At 40.4% G+C, this 21603-nt stretch overlaps 1 protein-coding gene across 1 annotated transcript in view; it reads right to left on the bottom strand.

The window, feature by feature from the left end:
• Window positions 1–15012: 15012 nt before the first annotated feature.
• LOC105515745 overlaps window positions 15013–21603 on the bottom strand; it is a 40288-nt gene continuing 33697 nt past the window's right edge. Inside the window, exon 3 of the mRNA XM_011947628.1 lies at window positions 15013–15313. Within this exon, the coding sequence (XP_011803018.1) occupies window positions 15060–15313 (254 nt within the window). The 3' untranslated portion in view covers window positions 15013–15059. The remainder of the gene's footprint in view (window positions 15314–21603) is intronic.

Raw genomic sequence — 21603 nt, 5'->3', positions numbered from 1 at the left:
CTTCTTGCCCTGAGTTTAGAGCACTTACATGTCTTGCTGATCATAATGTCATATTTATATTATTATTAGCTAATACCTCAAGGGCCAATATATGGTGGTGTAAATCCATATTTCAAGTAGTCTTTTTTATAAAGGTGAACTTCTTAGTTGTCAGAACTGGCTACTACTGAGCTGACTAATCATCACAATGGATATCATATTAGTAGTATGAAATTGTCAGCTTTGCCATTTTCTGAGTTTGCTTTTGCTTGCATTATTCATATTATTTTCAGTCTATGGGTTCCTTTGAGGAATGTCTTCAAACCACTTGTTTCTTTTGTGAGAAGAGTTTAGTGAAAACCAGATAATATGTCTATCCACTGCCCAGGACACAAATAGTTCTTAAGAACTAGCAATACATTTTGAAGGCAGCTGGGCCGGGGAGGGTGCCATGGTCCCCTTCTCCATCCCCCATGTTGTAGAACCTCCTCTCTTCCCTGACTTGCCTCTGATATGATGCGTGACATGGACACCCGATGCATGAGTTGAGTGAGGGTAAAATATATAGTAGTAAACATTGGTGAAGGTTAATTTTTTATTTTTAGACTAAAAAATGAGTTAAAATAAAAGTTTTAATTTTTCTTTTACATTTTAATGGATCATTTTACACCTCCTGTGAAGACCACTGATTTACTGTAACCCTTCCATTGCCTCAGTTCAACATGAATATGACCTAACTAGTCTGCCAATACAACCACCTCCCCGACCCCTCACCCCCTCCAGCTCTCACTCCCACTGTCACCCTCATCCCACCCCAAGGAGTACCACCAGTCTCTCCTCCAGCTTCACACCAGGAACAGACATTCTGTGCCATCGGCTCCTCTCCTCCAATTGGCTTGATGCTCCAGTCATTCAGACCTTTGAACACCTAGGAAAGCACTTGGACCAGAGCTTCAGATTACCTCCAACAATACTCTGACTTCTAATACACTGGGGGATGCATTTTTGGAAGCCAATATCTGTTTGGGGTCTCTGTTCCCATGCCCTGACATATGCTCCCTTCTGAATAATGGTTGCACAATGCACACATATATACAAGATGGGCATGGCAGCCTCCGAAAACCCAGTTTCTCTATCACCTTTACAGTGTTCTCTGCTACAGAGGTCCAAATCTCCCCCCAGGAGGCAACAAGAGAAGGACTCTGCTTCTGAGAGTGCTTTAGCAAAGCCTCATCAGATATAGCCAGTTTTCAAACCAAAGTGCCCTGGGGCCTTCTGCTAATTGAGTGGACAGAAATCATGGCATATGGCCTGGCACTAGGATAGAAATAGGTCACCACTATCTTGTTTCCATGTTTGTGTATCTTTCAAAGTCTCCAAAATGCCACCAGCAGCCTCAACATTACATTATTCTGGTGAGACTCTGCAGCTGAACATCCATAGGTGAGAGTCACAGCTTCAAACAGAATTTCCCAAATTCTCTGCCCTCAATCTGCTTCAACTCTTTTGCCTTATCATCTGAAATTCAGACTTCAAATTCTAGCCTGACCATAGCTGTCTAAAATTTTTGGAAGCAGGGAGAGGGAGGTGAGTAGAGTGGAACTCAGGTGAGGCTATGACGTCTGTCTCCCAGAGATGCAGTCTTCCCCATTGCCGCCCACCTGCCCACCACACGCACTTTCCCCTTAGGCCATACTCTTTCCCAAGAGTGCTCCCTGACTGTAGCTTCTAGTTTTCCTACTCTCAAGCTACCTTCCTCCCGGTGCCCTGTTCAGAACTGCTCACCCAACCATTCAATGGGCAATAGGGTCAAAAGCTGAATCTGAAGTGAGGGTCTGTAGACTTCCTGTCCCACGGTGTTTTCTTCCCAGTTGAATGTCAGACTCCAAGGGCTGGCCACCCCATCAGCCTTCCACAGTACCATCAACACTCAATACATCCACAACTCTGTGCGTTCTACCACGGACATCTGGAGGAAGGGGTGGCTTAAATTATACCAGAGAAAAGCATGGGGATTTTTCACGTTCCTGAATTCCTGTTATTTAAAAAGGAGCCTAACTATGACCTCACTGGGGCTATTACATCTCTGGGTCAGGAAAGAGGACTCTACTTAAGAATTTAATTTGGTAGAAGCCTAAACCTCAGCATTACACAATGTGCCGATGTAACACACCTGCACATGTACCCCCGGAATCTAAAATAAACTAAAATAACACAAATTTTTTAAAATGTTTAAACATTTTTTAAATAATTTAATTTGAGAAATCAAAATATTGTGATGATTATATGACATTGTGAATGCAATTAATGCTGCTGAATTGAAAATGGTTAAAATGGTAACTTTCATATTTATATATATTTTGACCACAGTAAAAAATTATCAAAAGAACAACAAAATTAAAAATTGAAATTTTTTTAGAAACAACATTATTTCAGAACTCTACTATTTCTTTGGAACATTAAGTATGAACAGGGCAGGGCATGTGGGTCTCTATCCACCATCCAGTATTCCCAAGCCTTCAGACAAAGCGGTTTAGCTGTGTTCTAGGGGAACACAGAAGAAAGAGTCATGTTACACACTTGCAAAGCTCAGAAGAGGAAAGGAGGGCAGCAGCCAGAGAAAGAATATAAACACCAAACAAGGACTGAGGCTCCATAGTCAGAATGAGGACTCCGACACAGAAGCTCCAGCCAGGTCCTCAGAAATCTTGAGAAGAACACAAGCCCCAAACAGCTCAGGGTGAGCAATCGCTTCCATAGCTCACAATTTATCCAAAGGATGAATCTTTAAGAAAGAGGAATAAATCAGCTAGAAATCATTGATATCTATCACCTGTCAACTGCTCCCAAAATGTAAGCCCCCGTCACTGGCCCATCTGCACATTTCATGTCTTGATCACATTCCAGACAATCCCCACTGAAGCCAGATCACTACCAGTCACCTATGGCAAAGTTCAGATCCCTATCTAAATGAACATGGTGAAAGCTTATGATGCACCAGGAATTTAGTATTCACAAATATATTCACGGGAATTAAGTTCAGCTGATAGTCACAGAGATCCACAATAAACAAGAGAAAAGTTTCTTTCTCATTTCCTTTCCCTAAATAGTCCATAGTTGGACATTACAGGCTGTTCCACAAAATCCCCACACTTCTTCCAGCCATCACTCAACCATCCCTCGAGTGTGACCCTCATGCTTTATGGTGGGGGGGGGCCGGGGGGGTGGGGAGCTTTTCCTTTGTTATGAAGAGGCAGAGGCTAGAGCTTCAGCCATTACACCCATGTTTCATGGAACAGAAAGGAGGAAGTGATGAAGAATAACAGGCAGAGGGCACAGGCCAGAGGCCTTTTAATTAAGCCATCATATCACACCTCCCACTGGCCTTACTAAGCTGCTCTCTAACATCACTGACCAGTGACATCAGCATTTTTTGTGTCTCACATATAATTTCACCAGGGCATAGTCTTCCTTTCCAAATATAACCGCCATTGGTTTTTGTGGTTAACTTGAGTATACCAGGCCTAGAAGCTTGCTTCAAAGAGAGGAGATAAAAATATCAACACAGCACAGTGTAGATATCCTCATAACCTGAGAATCTCCAGCTTGGTCTTGGTGTACCACGATATTTGCATAGTTGTAGCAGCCACTGAAAGGTCCAAAGACCTATGAGTTCAGCAAACACCTTCTGGCAGTTTCAGGGAGATCAAAGAGAAGTATGCCTCTCCTGCTGTAAAGGTAAGATTTTATCTGATTAAAATTTTCACCCGCCCTTCCTCATGAATTCCTGACATCAGCAGGACTCTCTCCTGGTAATGTGTCAGAAAAAGGTCTTTACCCAGAGAAATGGAGGCAACATAGGCCTGAGGTTACCAGGATTATATTAATATATTGTGTGTCACCTTCTCTAATTTGGGAAGCTAGTCTCAACTTGACATGCTTTAAAAGTCCTTCATGCAGTCATTTATGAAAGATCTATTGGGCATCTAGGTGTCAGCCACTGGGTCCTAGAGCAACAATGGTGAGCAGAGCACCATTCTTGTCTTCATGGAGGTCATCAGCTAATGGGTCACATGGGACATTAATCAAATGACTTCCAACTATGATAGAACTGTGAAGAAAAAATACAAGAACCATACCAGAGCATAACAAGAAAACTCGAACTTCTTCAGGATGTGAGGAAGGAGACATTGGGAATGGCATGTGCAAAGGCCCTGGGAGAATTGAGGGGAATAATACCTGAGTCATTTATTCCCCTACTTTACTTCTATCACATACTTGTGATTGGACATTCTGTTAAGTTTACACATTAAAGCTTGGTTTTCAATGTGTATAAATTCCTTACTTTACCAAAGGGAAGTACCAGATGGCCTGGGTAAATAAAAACAGATTCAGTGCTCCAGGGTGGTGCTATTTTTCTGTTAACTTTTCCAAATCCTGTCACTTTTCCAGCATTTATTAAATATATAACAAACCTATTTTAAGATTCCTCAGGCCAAAGCCCTTGTGTTTTCTCAACATTTCCAGCTGTGTGTCTAATGCATTCCTTCCACGTGAGTATATTCTGAACATCAGAGGGGAAGAAAGTCCATCTCCCCACAGCTACTCTGTAAGCACCTTGCTTCCTTCCATCAAAGTTGCAGAGGTGCCCACTCATGCCACTCCCTGTGCAGACACTCTAGTGCCAGGTCCCACTCATTCCACCCTACCCCTTCTTCAGGGGACACTTCAACTTTAATTCCTCTCTTCCAGGGTCTGGCCTTCTGTTCAGCTCCTCTCCATAGAGCAAGAGTGATGATCATGGCCCTGGGCTAAGGTCTGACTGTAGCTTTCCTGTCCCATAATGCCACCACCCCATTCCTGCCTCAAATCAGATCTCTTTAATCTCTACTCATCCTGATGAGTTAGGCTGCCATGTATTACCAAATTTCTACCAGGGATCTCTGAATTATGTCAATGAAGTCACAATCTATATCCTTAGTTTTATGTGATATAAGGGGTCCACCATTTAAACTCCAGTCCCCGTCTTTTATCTCCAGAGCTGGTTACTGAGAGCCAGAGTTTCAGAGAGTCCCTCTGGAGCCATCAACAGAATGGCTTCTGCATCAGCAGAGTCCCAGCAGCAGGCAGATGGTGCATTCATATTAAGCTAATTGATTTAACAGGTCATTTAATAGAAGGACTATTTTCAAAGGTGTGGCAAGTGTGTAGGGAAACAATGAGAGTCTGTGCAAGATTCAAGAGCTAATATCAGGGCTGTTACTTTCTGGGCCTAAAGGGCCAAGGTGAGAGAGCAGCTACAGTGATAATGCAGCAAACTTCCAACGAAGCCAGATTCCGAGTTATTTATTTGTATCGTGTTCCCTGGCTAACTCCTGTGGTCCTGATAGGCCTTTTTAATCACTACCCTATCCTGTATCTTCAGATCCCTTGCAAGATCTCACAAGGCCCCTCTCCAAGTTTTACTCTTCAACACAAGATCTTCCTGCCTCTGACCTGACCTCAAGGCCTCCTGTGAACCTGATGGCTACAAGGACCTGGCCAAGCCCACCTGTCCCTCTAGCTTTTCTTTCCTCCTCAGTGAGGATCTGTAAACAGTGCTAAGGGTCACCACCTTTGCCCCCTGACCTTCCTTGCCTTTTTTGTAGCTGGTGACTTGCACTCGGTCAGGCCGTATGGCTTATGGCCTGAAGGCTCAGCAGTTGTGTCCCAGGGTTTTCACCATGAAGGGGAGAGATCCCTCCCACTATCACCTCCCTGTCCCCTGTGAATCACTATTACTGAGAACACAAAACACGGTGACCCTGTACTCTCACAGCAATTTCAGTGAACTGCCCTGTTTTTATTCATTTTCTACTACGGCCCCTCCCTCTGAGGCTGGGCCAGAGTGAACAACATTCGCAAGTTAGACTCTTTCCCAAGAGGTTTCCAGATCCTTCTGCAAACAGATTTCTGCCACCACAATTGCTCTGGACCATCCAAATGCACATGAATCCGACAGCCCTGGTGCTCAGAACACTAGGCTGTCCCACTAAGACCATGCCTGTGGTATAGTCTTGCAAGGGACAGCTCTGTCCAAGCAGTCTCTCCACAGACATATTTAGAAATATTCTTCTTTCTGTCTAGCTGTCAGCAGCTGAAATCATGCAGCCCAAGTTGTTAAATGTTTTCTGCCCAGGGGGTAGGATTTGGGGAGTTGCATGTTCTTCTCATATCCTTTAGGACTGAAAATTATATTTTTAAATAGGAAAAAATGTGAATATAAAACAGATGTTTCCCAATATTAGTCAGTAATATGGTAAATGCTTGTGATAGAACATTAAGTTAGCAAAGCAGGCCACAAGAACATGATTTCAACTATGTAAAAAATAAAGCAAATGAAATGAAATCATTAAAAACCCGAGCATAGAAGGAAGTAAGTAGCAGTACAATAAAGAAAAACACCGGTCTAGATTCTGGGGGAAAGCCCTCTCAGCTCAGGAGGGCCTGCCTGCCCTGTTTCTCCAACAGTCTTTCCACTGCTCCATTTCTGCCTCACAGACATCTGAGTATGCATTGGTCAGCAGAAAAGAGACCTTGAGTAAGAATCTGATTTGATCCAAGGTAAAGAAAAGCTGTAACAGCAAAGCTGGAGAGCTTTGGGTTGCTTTGGAATAGGACAGATGGGAAGAAGCAAGAATATGGAATGTGAGGAAAGAATTTAAATAGAGAAGGGGACCTTAAAACTTGACAATAGGTCAGGGCCAAACCTGAAAGACAGGCAATGAAAAATTCCCTGGGAGAAGGAGGGGAATGTATATTAAATTAAAATTGTTTTGTCTCGTATGCAATGCTGTAATACCCCCTCTGTTAACCCCACATCTTCAGAAAAAACACTTACAACAACAACCTCCTAATATTGATGTTTGGGGAATCAATGGGCAGTCTTGGCAAACTGCAATATGGACAGATAAAAGAGCAGATGTAAAACAAGCCCTCTTGGCCTATCCTATCCTAGCAAGCCTCTTAAGAAAGAAACAAAGCAGTTCAACACATCAAAGTTATGTTTCTTGCACATATTACAAGCCAGTGCATGTGAGGCAACTCTCCTGCACAGCTCTCCTCCAGACAGTGACTCAGAGATTCATGCAGATTCATTCTGCATTTCCATCATATCCAGAAGTCTTTCACTACTGGATATGAGTGGAAAAGAGAAGTAATGTGGTCAGTAACACTACTAAAGCAATGTCTAGAAGGAAATATATACCACTAAGTCCATATATTAAAAAATAAGAAAGGTTAAAAACCAATGATCAGGCCGGGCGTGGTGGCTCACGCCTGTAATCCCAGCACTTTGGGAGGCCGAGGCCGGCAGATCATCTGCAGTAGGGAGTTTGAGACCAGCCTGGCCAAAATGTTGAAATCCCATCTCTACCAAAACTACAAAAAGTAGCCGGGCATGGTAGTGGGTGCCTGTAATCACAGGTACTTGGGAGGCTGAGACAGGAGAACTGCTTGAACCCAGGAAGTGGAGGTTGCAGTGAGCCGAGATCGTGCCACTGCACTCCAGCCTGGGCAACAGAGCAAAACCCCATCTCAAAACAAACAACCCAAGCAAACAAACAAAAAACAACCAATCATCTAAGTTCTCAACTCAAAAAGCTAGAAAAGTTGCCAGGCATGGTGGCTCACACTTGCAATCCCAGCACTTTGGGAAGCCAAAGCTGGAGGATTGCTTAAGCCCAGGAGTTTGAGACAAGTCTGGGCAACATAATGAGACCCTGTCTCTATGTAAGAAAAATCTTTCCTAAATATATATTTTAAAATAATAGGAAAAGTGCTTAAAAAAAAACAGAAAATTAACCCCCTCAAAAAGTAGAAGAGAGGAATACAGAGCAGGATCAATGCAATAGAAAACAGATATTTAATAGAGAAAATCAACAAAGTCAAAAGTTTATTCTTTGAATAGATTAGTACACTTGATAAACTCCTAGCAAGACCATTCAAGAAAACAGAGAGCAAGAGAAAGAAAAAAACATAAATACAAAAACCAGACTTGAAAAAGAAAGCATCACTACCAGCCTTACAGACGTTAAAAAGATAATGAGAGGATGTTAGAAAAAACTTTATGCCAATAGATCTAGGCATTCTATATACCAATATTTATGCCAGTAAATTAGAAAATCTAAGTGAAACATATGTTTCTTAAAATACAATTTGCCAAAATTGCCACAAAAAGAAATTTTAAAATACCAATAGCCCTATATCTACCAAAGAAATCAAATCTGAAATTAACACTGTTTCCAAAAAAAAAAACTATATACCCAGATGGCTTCACAAAAATTTAGGGGATAATTAATACTGGCATGCAGAGGTGTGTCCAGAAAATAGAAAAAGGGAAACATTCAAACTCATTTTATAAGGCCCACAAAACACTGATACCAAAAGCTCAGAAAGATATTACAAGAAAGGAAAATTACTGGACAACATCTTAGGCTGGGAAATTTAGAGAAGCACATGGTGAGTCAACTTGGTGAGCAACAACAGTCTCCACTGCGGTTCACTCTTCTGGCCATGAAATATCCCTTTGTTCCCTTCTTCCTGAAGGTAGAGCATCTTCCACCACTCCTCACGGAAGACAATCCAAAGTCCAATCTATTATAGCATTGCATTTCTTAGTCCTCTCTATCAGGAAAAGACATGGCTTCTCTTACATCTGTGAACTGAAAAGGCAAGATGTCTGCCTCTATCCATGTGACATGGTTTGGCTGTGTCCCCACCCAAATCTCACTTTGAATTATAGCTCCCATAATTCCCACATGTCATGGGAGGGGCTTGGTGAGAGCTAATTGAATCATGGGGTTGGGTCTTTTCTCAGGCTGTTCTCATAATAGTGAATACGTCTCACAAGATCTGATGGTTTTATAAAGAGGAATTCCCCTGCACAAGCTCTCTTGCCTGCTGACATGTAAGATGTCCCTTTGCTCTTCCTCTGTCTTCCGCCATGATTGTAAGGCCTCCCCAGCCATGGGGAACTGTGAGTCCATTAAGCCTCTTTTCTTGTAAATTACCCAGTCTCTGGTATGTCTTTATTAGCAGCATGAGAAGAGACTAACACACCATGCCAGCATACAAATATGCGATAATAGAACAAGAATAGGATAACTACAATAACAGGAACAGGATAACTCCCATTCAGAAAGGGGAAGACTGTGAGACCCACAGTAGTCACTGCCTGTGACAGTGCTGAAATACCAATGGGCAGATGTTATAAAGACTGCCTACCCTAGAGCAGGAACTCCCTCCTCCACTATTCTTTGTGATCCTTGGCACCACACTCTAAGGGGCTTCCTCCTGGACCCTGATTCTGCTTGACCACATGTAAAGAGGGAGTTAGGGAGACTACTCTCTTTAGGGGATGTGCAACTTCCTACCAGAGGTTGCTTTAAGGCTTAGCTAACGGACTGATGCTTTTTATACAGCCTTGTGGTTTCTTTGACAATACTGTTTCCTCAAAAATTTGGTAAGTATCTGATCTATTTGCCAATATCCACATTCAAGGTTGCTTTTGTAAGATACAGTTTTCCAACTTGCTTTATCTTTCACCTTCTTGTCCCCCTGCTCACTCTCTCTTTCAATGTGATAGAGTCTAGAAGCTAGCTAGAACAAAGGAATGCACCTTTAATCAGATATTTTCTTTTTTATTTTTCCTTTTTTTTCTGAGACAGGATCTCGCTCTGTCATCCAGGGTGGAGTGCAGTGGCACGATCATGGCTCACTGCAACTTCAACTTCCCGGGCTCAAACAATCCTCCCACCTACACCTCCCAAGTAGCTGAGACTACAGGTGTGCACCACCTTGCCCAGCTAGTTTTTTAATTTTTTTGTAGAGATGAGATTTCACTTTATTGCCCAGGCTGGTCTTGAACTCCTGGACTCAAACAATCCTCCCACTTCAGGCTCCCAAAGTTCCGGGATTATAGGCATAAGCTGGGATTTTAATCAACTGAGGCATTTTCTTGGGCCTTATTATGCAAAGCCTTTTAAATTTCCATCTCTTACTATCCGGAAACTAGAAACAGTCAACTTTTTCAATTCTACAGGCCTCAATATTCTGGATTTTCTCTATTTTAGTTAATTTCTACTGGCAAAACAGGCAACTCTTTTTTTAATTTTTAAAAATTTACACATAATTCACATACCATGATATTCACTGTTTTTGAAGTGTACAACTCAGTGATATTTACTATATTCACAAAGTTGTGCAACCATCACCACTATCTAATTTCAGAATATTATCACCAGCCCCAAAAGAAACCTTGGAACCATTAACAGTCACTCTCTGTTTACCACTTCTCCTGTCTCCTAGAAACCACTAATCTACTATCTGTAGATCTGGATATGGATTTGCACATCCTAGACATTTCAGATAAATGAGATAATATAATACACAGCCTTTTGTGTCCAATTTCTTTCAGTTAATGTTTTCAAGGTTCAGCCATGTTGTAATGAGGATTAGTACTTTATTTCTTTATATGAATGAATCATATTCCATTGTATAGATATACTATTTTTTTATCTGTTCATCTGTGGATGGACACGTGGATTGTTTCTACTTTTGAGCTATTATAAATAATTGTGCCGTGAAAAATTATATACAGATTTTTATGGGGATGTGTGTGTGTTTTATTGCTCTTAGTTAGATGCCTAAGAGTGGAATTGATGGGTCATATAGAAATTCTGTGTTTAACATTTTGAGGAACTTTCAAACTGTTTTCCAAACTGACAGCACCATATGACTTCCCACCAGCAGTGTATAAGGGTTCCAATTTCTCCACATCCTCCCCAGCGCTTGTCATTGTCTCTATTTAATTACAGTCATGCTAGTGAGCAGGAAGTGGTATCTCATTTTAGGTTTAATTTGCATTTCCCTAATGACTAATGATTTTGAGCATCTTTTCATGTGGTTCTTGTCTATTTGTATATCTTATTTGGGAAAAACATCTGCCAAATCCTTTGTGCCTTTAAAAATTAGGTTATTTCTTTTTATTATTGAGTTATATAGTTCTTTATATGTTCTGGATACTAGATGTTAATCAGATATACATGACTTGCAAATATTTTCTCATGTTCTGAGTTGCCTTTTCACTTTCTTTATAGTGTTCTTTGAAACACTGAATGGTGTCCTTTAATTTTGATGAAGTCTATTTTTTCTTTTGTTGCTTGTGCTTTTGGTATCACATGTAAGAAATCATTGCATAATCCAAGGTCAGGTATACCTAAGATATCTTCTAAGAGTATTATAGTTTTAGCTCTTAAGTTTAAATCTTTGGTAAATTTTGAGTTAATTTTTGTGTACAGTGTGAGTAGTAGTCCAACTTCATTCTTTTGCATGGATATCCAGTTTTCTCAGCTCCATTTGTTGAAGAGACTATTCATTCCCTATTGAATGGTCTTGGCACCTTTGTTGAAAATCAATTGACTATAAATATGTGGGCTAATTTCTGAACTCTCTGTTGATTGATGTATATATCTATCCTTATGCTAGTACCACACTATCTTTATTATTACACTTTGTAGTAAGTTTTGAATCTGAAAGTGTGAATGCCCCAACTTTGTTCTTCTTTCTCAAGATTATTTTGGCTATTCTGGATCCCTTGCATTGCCACATGAATTTTATTATCAGCTTGTCAATTTCTGCAAAAACCTGGCTGGGATTTTCTAATTTCATTCTGTTATGGTTAGGCAACATATTTTATATTATTCAAAACTATACATCAGTTTGGGGAGTACTGCCATCTTACAATATTGAGTCTTCAAATTTGTGAATATGAGATGTCTTTTCATTTATTTAGGTCTTCTTTAAATTCCTTTACCAGTGTTTCATCTTTTTTTAGTGTACAAATATTGCAATTCTTTTGTTAAGTTTGTCTCTACATGTATGATTCTTTTTGATGCTACTGTAAATGGAATGATTTTCTTAATTTCATTTTTGGATTGTTCATTATTAGTGTACAAAAATACAACCAATTTCTGTATATTAACCTTATATCCTGCAGCCTTGCTGAACTCATTGTTAGCTCTAAGAGTTTTTTTGTGGATTCCCTTGATATTCTATATTCAATAAGATGTTATCTGCAAGTAAAGATCCTTCTACTTCTTCCTTTCAAATATGGATGCCAATTTTTTTCTTTATTAAGTTCCCTAACTAGAACCTCCAGTACAATGTTGAATAGAAGTAACAAGAGTGGACATCCTTGTTTTTTTCCTATCTTAGGGGGAGAGCTTTTATTCTTTCACCTTTAGGTATGATGTTAGCTGTGAGGTTTTCATATATGCTTTTTAGAAGACTGAGAAAGTTTCCTTCTAATTCCTACTTTGTTGTGTGTTTTGACCATGAAAATGTGCTGGTTTTTGTCAAATGCTTTTTCGTCATCTATTGAGATGATAATGTGGTTTTTGTCCCTTGTACTATTAGTATGGTATATTACATTTTTTTTATGTTGAATCAATCTTGCATTCCTGCCATAAGTCCTACTTTGTCATGGTATAAAATACTTTTTATATGTTGCCGATTCAGTTTCCTGATATTTTTATCAGGATTTTGCATCTATATTTGTAAGGAATATTGGTTTCTGCTTGTGATATTTTGTTCTGCCCTTGGTATCAAAGTAATACTGCCTCATAGAATGACTTGGAAAATGTTCTCTCCTCTTATAATTTTTGGAAGTATTTGTGAAGTATTGGGCTTAACTCTTTAAATACTAGGTATTATAAAATTCCCCAGTGAGGCCATTCGTCATCTACTTTTCTTTGTGGCAAGTATTTTTAATCACTAATTCAATCTCTTTACTTCTTACAGGTCTGTTCCAATTGTCTATTTCTTCTTGAGTCAGCTTTATCCAGATTATCTAACTCATTAACACACAAATGTTCATAACATTGCCTTATATTCCTTTCTATTTTTGCAAGGTCAGCAGCAACATCGCCTCTTTCATTCTTGATTTTAGTAATTTGATTCTCTCTCTCTCTCTCTTTCTCTCTCTCTCTCTCTCTCCATCAGTCAAGGTAAAGGTCTGTTAATTTTGTTGACCTTTTCAAAGAACCAACTTTTGGTTTTGTTGATTTTCCCTATTCTTTTCTATTTACATTTGATTTCTTTCTGCTTTAATCTTTATTAGTTTCCTCCTTCTGCTTGTTCTGCATTTAGTTTTTCTAGTTCCTTAAGGTAGAAGTTTAGATTACTCATTTGAGGTCTTTGTCCTTTTTTTCAATTTGGGTGTTTATAGCTACAATATTCTTTAAGCACTGCTTTAGTTGCATCCCATAAGTTTTGGTATGTTATGCTTTCATTTTTATTCATCTCAAAGTATTTTCTAGTTTTGTTTGTGATTTCTTCTTTGACTCATTGATTATTCAGAAATGTTTAATTTCCATATATTTGTGAATTTACCTCTGTTATTGATTTCTAATTTCATTCTTTGTGGTTAGGAAACATACTTTATATTATTTCAAAACTTTTAGATTTATTGAAACTTGTTTAATGACCTGACATACAGTCTAAACTGGAGAATGCTCCTTGTGCACTTAAGAAGAATGTATATTCTGCTGTTTTTGAGTGAAGGGTTCTATTGCTATTAGGTCTGGTATGTTTATATTGTTATTTAGTCTCTATTCCCATACTGATTTTCTGTCTAGTTGCTCTATCCATTATTGAAAGTGGAGTATTGAAGTCTTCAACTATTGTCATATCAATTCTGTCAGTTTTTGCTTCATGTGTTTTGGGTCTCTGTTATTAGGTGCATATATGTTTATAATTTTTATATCTTCTTGACAAATTAATTTATCTATAATTATAAAACTGCTCTTTGTCTCTCATAACAATTTTTGCCTTAAAGTCTATTTTGTCTGATATTAGTATAGCCACTCCAGCTTTCTTTTGGTTACTGTTTGCCTGATATATCTTTTCCCATTCTTTTACCTTGAACCTATTTCTGTTTTCGAATCAAACATGTATCTCTTATACGTAACATATAGTTGGATCATGTATTATCCATTCTGCAAGTCTCTGGCCAGTCCTATTCTGAGGTTTTCTTGTAATACCTGCCAAATGCAGAAATAGCAGCCAACACATCTACTAATGTTCTGTTTTTCAGTCTCTTTTCCTAGAGATGCCATATAAGTAAACACGAAGCTTGCCTCCCAAGTTAGATTGGTTAATAATATTTTGGCACAACATAACATGCATTGACATATTTCTGGTCTCCAACATCAGTCTTCCTCTCAGCATGCCATCAGCTATTATCGCAGTGCCCTATTTCAATGTACCTATATCTGTCTTAGTATGATATTTATATTAGTCATAGTATGATAAACTATACCCTAGTAATAAATTAACTCAAAAATCTTAGTGTCTATTCACAATAGCCAAGATTTGGAAACAACCTAAGTGTCCATCAATAGACAAAGGGATAAAGAAAATGTAATACAAAAAAAAAAGAAAATGTAATACATATACACAATGGAGTGCTATTCAGCCATAAAAAAAATGAGATCCTGTCATTTGCAAAAATGTGGATAGAACTGGAGGTCATTATGTTAAGGGAAATAAGCCAGACACAGTTAGACAAATTTCAAATGCTCTCACTTATTTGTGAGAGCTAAAAACTAAAACAATTGAATTCATGGAGATAGAGAGCAGAATGATGGTTAATGAAGGCTGGGAAGGGTAGTTGGTGGGGTAAGGAGGGAAGAGAGATTGATCAGTGGGCACAAAAAATAGAAAGAAATAAGATCTAGTATCTGACAGTAGAACAGCGTGGCTATCATTAATGATAATTTAATTATATAGTTTAAGTTACTAAAACTGTATAATTGAATTGTTTGTAACATAAAGAAAGAATAAATGCTTGAGGTGATGATACGCCATTTACCCTAATGTGACTATTATACATGGTATGCACGTATCAAAAGATTCTATATACCCCATAAACATATACACCTACTATACAGTCATGAAAATTAAACATTAATAAAACATTTTTAAGTTTAAATATTAGCAGTCTAACCCAACAAAGGTTTATTTCTCACTCATATCACCATTCAAGGCAGGTTAGGTAACTCTTGTGTGGCTTTCTCCAAGCAGTAAAGGATGTTCACATCTGGCAATTTAGGCATTTCAGAGCTCTTCATTTCTGGAGCCATAGAAAGGAGTGAAGAGGAGTGGTTGATAATGCGGCGGGGCCAGGGGTCGGGGGTGTTATTTCCAAGATAGAAAATGGCACAAATTTTTCTGCTCACTTCTGATGGGCTACACATAATCACATAACTCCAAATCAACTGCAACAGAAATAGGACTTTATAGGAACACATTGGTATTTGGTGATCACTAGTAGTCTCCACCACACCCCTATTCCATAAACAAATCAAAATTTCGCCTTTGAAAGGGGAGAAGACTGTCTAGAGTCAACTATTTTATGAATACAGGCCATGTAGGGTTCTAAGAAGCATCATGATTAAGTGGTATTAGCTCTATAGCCAGTCCATCTGGGTTCAAATCTTGGATCTGCTGTCTATTAATTATGTCACCTTAGGCATACTTAAGCCCTATAAGCTTCAATTTCTTCATCTGTAAAGTGGGGATTAAATATTACCTACCTCTTAGGTTTATTGTCAACATGAAATGAGACATTCCAGTGCAGTACCTAGCACACATTAAATGTATAACAGATATACCTATTGTAGCTAAAGAGCTAGAAAATAATGGGACATGAAATAAAACCATACAGATAATATTATAATTGTTAATGATATTTCCCTCTGCATGCCTGATTGGAAGTGCTCTTGTCTGGGGGCTCTAAGAAGTGGCAGGAAACAGGAGGCAAGACAGATGAGACGCTAATAGGCCTACTTATATGAGATGAACAGGCATCTGATAATGGTATTAGCTCTCAGAAGTGCATTAGTTCAGGCCTGAGAATGCCCCCCTGAGGACTAAGAGAGGAGAGACTTAATTGAAGTTCAATTTAAATCTCAATCACATCCCTCCTCACAGGACAGTAGAGCTGCCTGCCTGGTGGCGAGAAGCTTGGACTCTACTTGGGCTGCCTCTGATATTTCTAACCACTCTCTAGATCTGGGAATCCCAGTGGGAGAGCCTAGAGGGAAAACAGCAAGTGTGAATCTTGCAGCACCATTCTGGGCAGCAGGACTAGGAGCTCTTGCTGCTGCCACAGCTAAGAGGTGATACTATAAGGGGATCCGTGAGATAACATAATTCATCTGAGCTGTACACAGTCAATCTGCTGTCTGATTTCAGGGTCTTCACCTGAGAGGTGATAGAGCCTGGTGGTTAAGAGCACAGGTTCCAGAGTCAGACTTACTGACTTCAAGTCCTAGCTCTTCCCTTGAGTTGACTGTGTGAATCTAAAGAAGTCACTAAGTCCTTCGAGCCTTAGATTATTCATCTGTAAACTGGGATTTGCATTATCGTCTCGGTTGTCTTCTATTTGCCCTTCCATATGTGCTCTCATTCCTCTCTACCCTGACCTGTGTCCCAGAAGGCTGACCTATATGAACCATATCCAGGGACTCCTTTGCTCTCTGGCTTCCAGTTGCACTCATGAAACGGGAGGGTGGGAGGAGAGTGACATCTTGGTGCTTATTCCCCTGGTACCCACACCACTGGGTTGCTTGAGGGTTGCTTATGACTCTCCCAAAGACTGAAGCTACTTTCAGGCAACCTTTTGACAGCTCATTCCGTAGGTTCCAGAAGCCACTACCTCCTCTTTCCCCTTCAGGCCTGGGATGGTAACAGCTCCCACACTCACTAGCCCCAAGATACTTCAACATCCTTTGTTGCTTTCCCTAAACTCTTCTCACTTAATCTCCTTATTAAATACTCTTCAATTACCCACTTTTGAGTGTGCCAAAACCCTGACTGATACAACTATGTGCTTGCAGTTATCACTCTTTGAGTGACCAATCAGCTCACAGGGATTCCATTTCTCTGAGCACAGCTCCCATATAAAGCTGAGAGCGCCTGGTGGCCATGCCTATGCTACAGGGTCCTTCAACCTGGTTGGTCCAGGAATATATACCTGACCCAAGATAGGTCAATCAGATTCTCCCATCTTGAAATGTGGTATTTGTAACAGAGCGATAATAGGGACTAGGAGCCAGTAGTGCTGCACCGGGGTTATTCCCAAATCCACCTTCTAAGGGGACAAGATCAGGAAAGAATGGGTTCTTGTCCTTCCAAGTTTTGATTATTCAATCCTTCCTCTGACAGGGTATCCATTAGATACTCTATCATCCTTTCAATTCATTTCTTCTTTTCCTAGCTAGACTTGGTTTCTGTTGCTTACAATCTAAAGAACCTCAACAGACTCAGCACCTCATGGAATTTTTATTAGATATGTGTAGGGCAAAGTGTTTAGTTTATGGCAAGCTCTCAATAATGTTTTGCATTTATTATCTGTAGAAGTAGAGCTAATAATTGTCTCACAGGTTTTGTGAAAACTAAATGAGTCTGTGCAGTCTCTACTAAAACCTGGTGGGCACCCACAGAACTCAGGTCTGGAAAATTAAGTAGAGGTTCTGGATGAATCTCAATTGGTTCTAATATCCTTCAAGAGTAATAATATTAACAATGCCTCAGACTGATACAGCCTTGGAATGGACATGTTATTTGGTCTGCTTGTGTTTCTTCATTTAGAAACTGTTCTGCCCCTGCTTCCAAGGGAGACTTATGGGACTGCCACTCAAGTAATAGGGAAGAAGAGGGGCAAATATGATAAGCTGGCCAGACCGAAGACCCATCCCCTGGACACAGGGATGCCCAAGACACCCAAGCAAGGAGCAGTTGGAGTCCTCTGAGGAACAGGTTGGGTCTCTAGGAGGAATCCCTTCTTCTGAGGTCACAAGCTTAAGAATTCTGAAAACCTGGAGTCTTTGAGATTCTTTCAACATGTGGGAAAAGTGTGCTAGGGAAGAAATTCATCATAGAGAGAAGCAGGCCCACAAGACAGGAAAAGAGAGAAAGATTCCTGGCAAAATTTTTGGGTTTCCTGAGCCAGCTACACTTAAAGCTGAAAGCTAGAGTTTTCAGTTATGACAGCCAATATATTTCCTTTCTTTCTATGTTGATTTAGATGGATACCTGTTATGTGCAATTGAAATAGTCCTATTATATAAGCCTGTGTTCTGAAAAGTTTAGACACTGTCAGAGTTATTTCCTTTGTCTTAACAAAAGCCCTGGGAAATGAGCAGGTACAGAAATTTTTCTTCTCATTTTTCTGGCAGAAAAAAAACTCTTATGTTAAGAAATGTATCCAAATTTACACAGCAAATCAATGCACCAAAATGACCAATGAGTCAGGGTTCTATCAGGGCCACATTATTTATGGCTTTCATGAGCCCCCAATACTTTTGTCTTCCTGAGGTCCTTCCTCCATAAAATAATACTTAAAATTATATTTTATGAGTTCATGAGTATAAAGACACATATAATCCAGTTTGAATTCATTGTTACATATTTTATATTCATTTTTCTATATTTAAAAGAAATTAAAATTAATACTTTTTTATAGGCCTTGGTCCCTAATGTGCCTAATGGATAAGCTTTCAGTCTTCTTTGCAAAAGAAATTAGAAGAGAGTATGGGGAAGTGGTGTTTTGGAGGGAATCGGGGGCAAGCCCAACTGCAGTTCCACTGGAGAGACATGAGGCTTGCAGTCCTGGGCCTGGCCAGGTTGCAGCAGCTGAGCTGGAGGTCAAGGATGCACTCCAGGAGAGTTCCATAAAATATATCATCAGCTCCAACCTGATATTTAACCAAACTGTGGAAAACCTCATTGACTCCTCACTAGATCATAGCATAGCTGGCACTCTTAAAAACTCTTCCCATGAAAAAGTATCAGGAATGAAAACTTAAGATACATTCCTACCACTTCAAGATGTTCTTATACAAGCCAACAGTCTAGCAGATCAGCTAGTCTCTTTCATCAAGCTGACATACTCGAGGCACCAATGCAGCAAAGGGCACAATATGTCTCTCTGTGAGTATTTTTTATACTATGTGTGTGACCCATTAGTGAGGCATGAAATTAATTCTGTGAGTCACAATAAACTTTAAAAAAAAAAAAACATGTAGGTGGCTGGCAAGATGGTTGACGGTTGAATGGGAACAGCTCCCGCCTGCAGCTCCCAGCTAGATCAACACAGAAGGCAGGTGATTTCTCCATTTCCAACTGAGGTATCCAGCTCATCTCATTGGGACTGGTTAGACAGTGGGTACAGCCCACAGAGGATGAGCTGAAGCAGGGTGGGGTGTCACCTCACCTGGGAAGCACAAGGGGTCAGGAAACTCCTTCCCCTAGTCAAGAGAAGCCGTGAGGGACTGTGCCATGAGGAATGGTACACTCTAGCCAAGATACTACACTTTTCCCACAGTCTTCGCAACCCAGGTGAGATTCCTTCAGGTGCCTACACCACCAGGGCCCTGGGATTCAAGCACAAAACTGGGCAGCCATTTGGGAAGACACCGAGCTAGCTGCAGGAGTTTTTTTCATACCCCAGTGGCACCTAGAATGCCAGTGAGACAGAACCGTTCACTCTCCTGGAAAGGGGGCTGAAGCCAGGGGGCCAAGTTGTCTAGCTTAGCAGATCCCACCTCCTTGGAGCCCAGCAAGCTAAGATACACTGCCTCGAAATTCTCGCTGCCAGTCTGGCAGTCTGAAGTCCACCTGGGATGCTTGAGCTTGGTGTGGAGAGGGGCGTCCACCATTACAGAAGCTTGAGTAGGCAGTTTTCCCCTTACCATGTGTACAAAGCCATGGGGAAGTTCAAACTGGATGGAGCCCACCACAGCTCGGCAAAGCTGCTGTAGCCAGATTGTCTCTATAGATTCCTCCTCTCTGGGCAGGGCATCTCTGAAAGAAAGACAGCAGAACCAGTCAAAGGCTTATAGACAAAACTCCCATCTCCCTGGTACAGAGCATCTGGGGGAAGGGGCAGCTGTGGGCGCAGCTTCAGCAGACTTAAACATTCCTGCCTGCCAGCTCTGAAGAGAGCAGCAGATCTCCCAGCACAGCACTTGAGCTCTGCTAAGGGACAGACTGCCTCCTCACGTGGGTCCCTGACCCCTGTGCCTCCTGACTGGGAGACACCTCCTAGCAGGATGGACAGAGACTTCTTACAGAAGAGCTCCAGCTGACATCTGGCAGGTGCCCCTCTGGGACAAAGCTCCCAGAGGAAGAAACAGGCAGGAATCTTTCTTGTGCTGCAGCCTCCATTGGTGATAACCAGGCAAACAGGGTCTGGGGTGGACCTCCAGCAAATTCCAGCAGATTTGCAGCAGAGGGGCCTGACCGTTACAAGGAAAACTAACAAACAGAAAGGAATACCATCAACATAAAAAAAGGACATCCACACCAAAACCCAATCCAAAGGTCACCAACATCAAAGACTAAAGGTAGATAAACCCACAAAGATGAAGAAAAATCAGTGCAAAAAGGCTGAAAATTCCAAAAACTAGAATGCCTCTTCTCCTCCAAAGGATCACAACTCCTCACCAGCAAGCAAATAAAACTGGATGGAGAATGAGTTTGACCAATTGACAGAAGTAGGCTTCAGAAGGTATGCAATAACAAACTCCTCCAAGCTAAAGGAGTATGTTCTAACCCAATGCAAGGAAGCTAAGAATCTTGAAGAAAGGTTAGACGAATTGCTGACTACAGCAATCAGTTTAGAGAAGAACATATATGACCTGATGAAGTTGAAAAACATAGCACAAGAACTTCGTGAAGCATATACAAGTAACAATACCAGAATTGATCAAACAGAAGAAAGGATATCAGTGACTGACGATCAAATGAATGAAATGAAGTCTGAAGATAAGATTAGAGAAAAAAAGAATGAAAAGGAAAGAACAAAGCCTCCAAGAAATATGGGACTATGTGAAAAGACCAAACCTAAGTTTGATTGATGTACCTGAAAATGACAGGGAGAATGGAACCAAGTTGGAAAACATTCATCAGGATATTATCCAGGAGAACTTCCCCAACCTAGCAAGACAGGCCAACATTCAAATTTAGGAAATATGGAGAACACCACAAAGATATTCCTTGAGAAGAGCAACCCCAAGACAAATAATCATCAGATTCACCAAGGTTGAAATGAAAGAAAAAATGTTAAGGGCAGCCAGAGAGAAAGGTCGGGTTACCCACAAAGAGAAGCCCATCAGACTAACAGCAGATCTATCTGCAGAAACCCTAGAAGCCAGAAGAGAGAGGGGGCAATATTCAACCTTAAAGAAAAGAATTTTCAACCCAGAATTTCATATCCAACCAAACTAAACTTCATAAGCAAAGGAGAAACAAAATCCTTTACAGACATGCAAATGCTGAGAGATTTTGTCACCACCAGGCCTGCCTTACCAGAGCTCCTGAAGGAAGTAGTAAATATGGAAAGGAACAACCAGTACCAGCCACTGCAAACATACCAAATTGTAAAGACCATTGACACTATGAAGAAACTGCATCAAATGATAGGCAAAATAACCAGCTAGCATCATAATGACAGGATCAAATTCACACATAACAATATTAACCTTAAATGTAAACAGGCTAAATGTCCCAATTAAAAGA

This window comes from Colobus angolensis, unplaced genomic scaffold, assembly GCF_000951035.1.
Source record: "Colobus angolensis palliatus isolate OR3802 unplaced genomic scaffold, Cang.pa_1.0 Scaffold269, whole genome shotgun sequence".
NCBI lineage: Eukaryota > Metazoa > Chordata > Mammalia > Primates > Cercopithecidae > Colobus > Colobus angolensis.
This window is presented reverse-complemented; position numbering and strand designations above follow the sequence as displayed.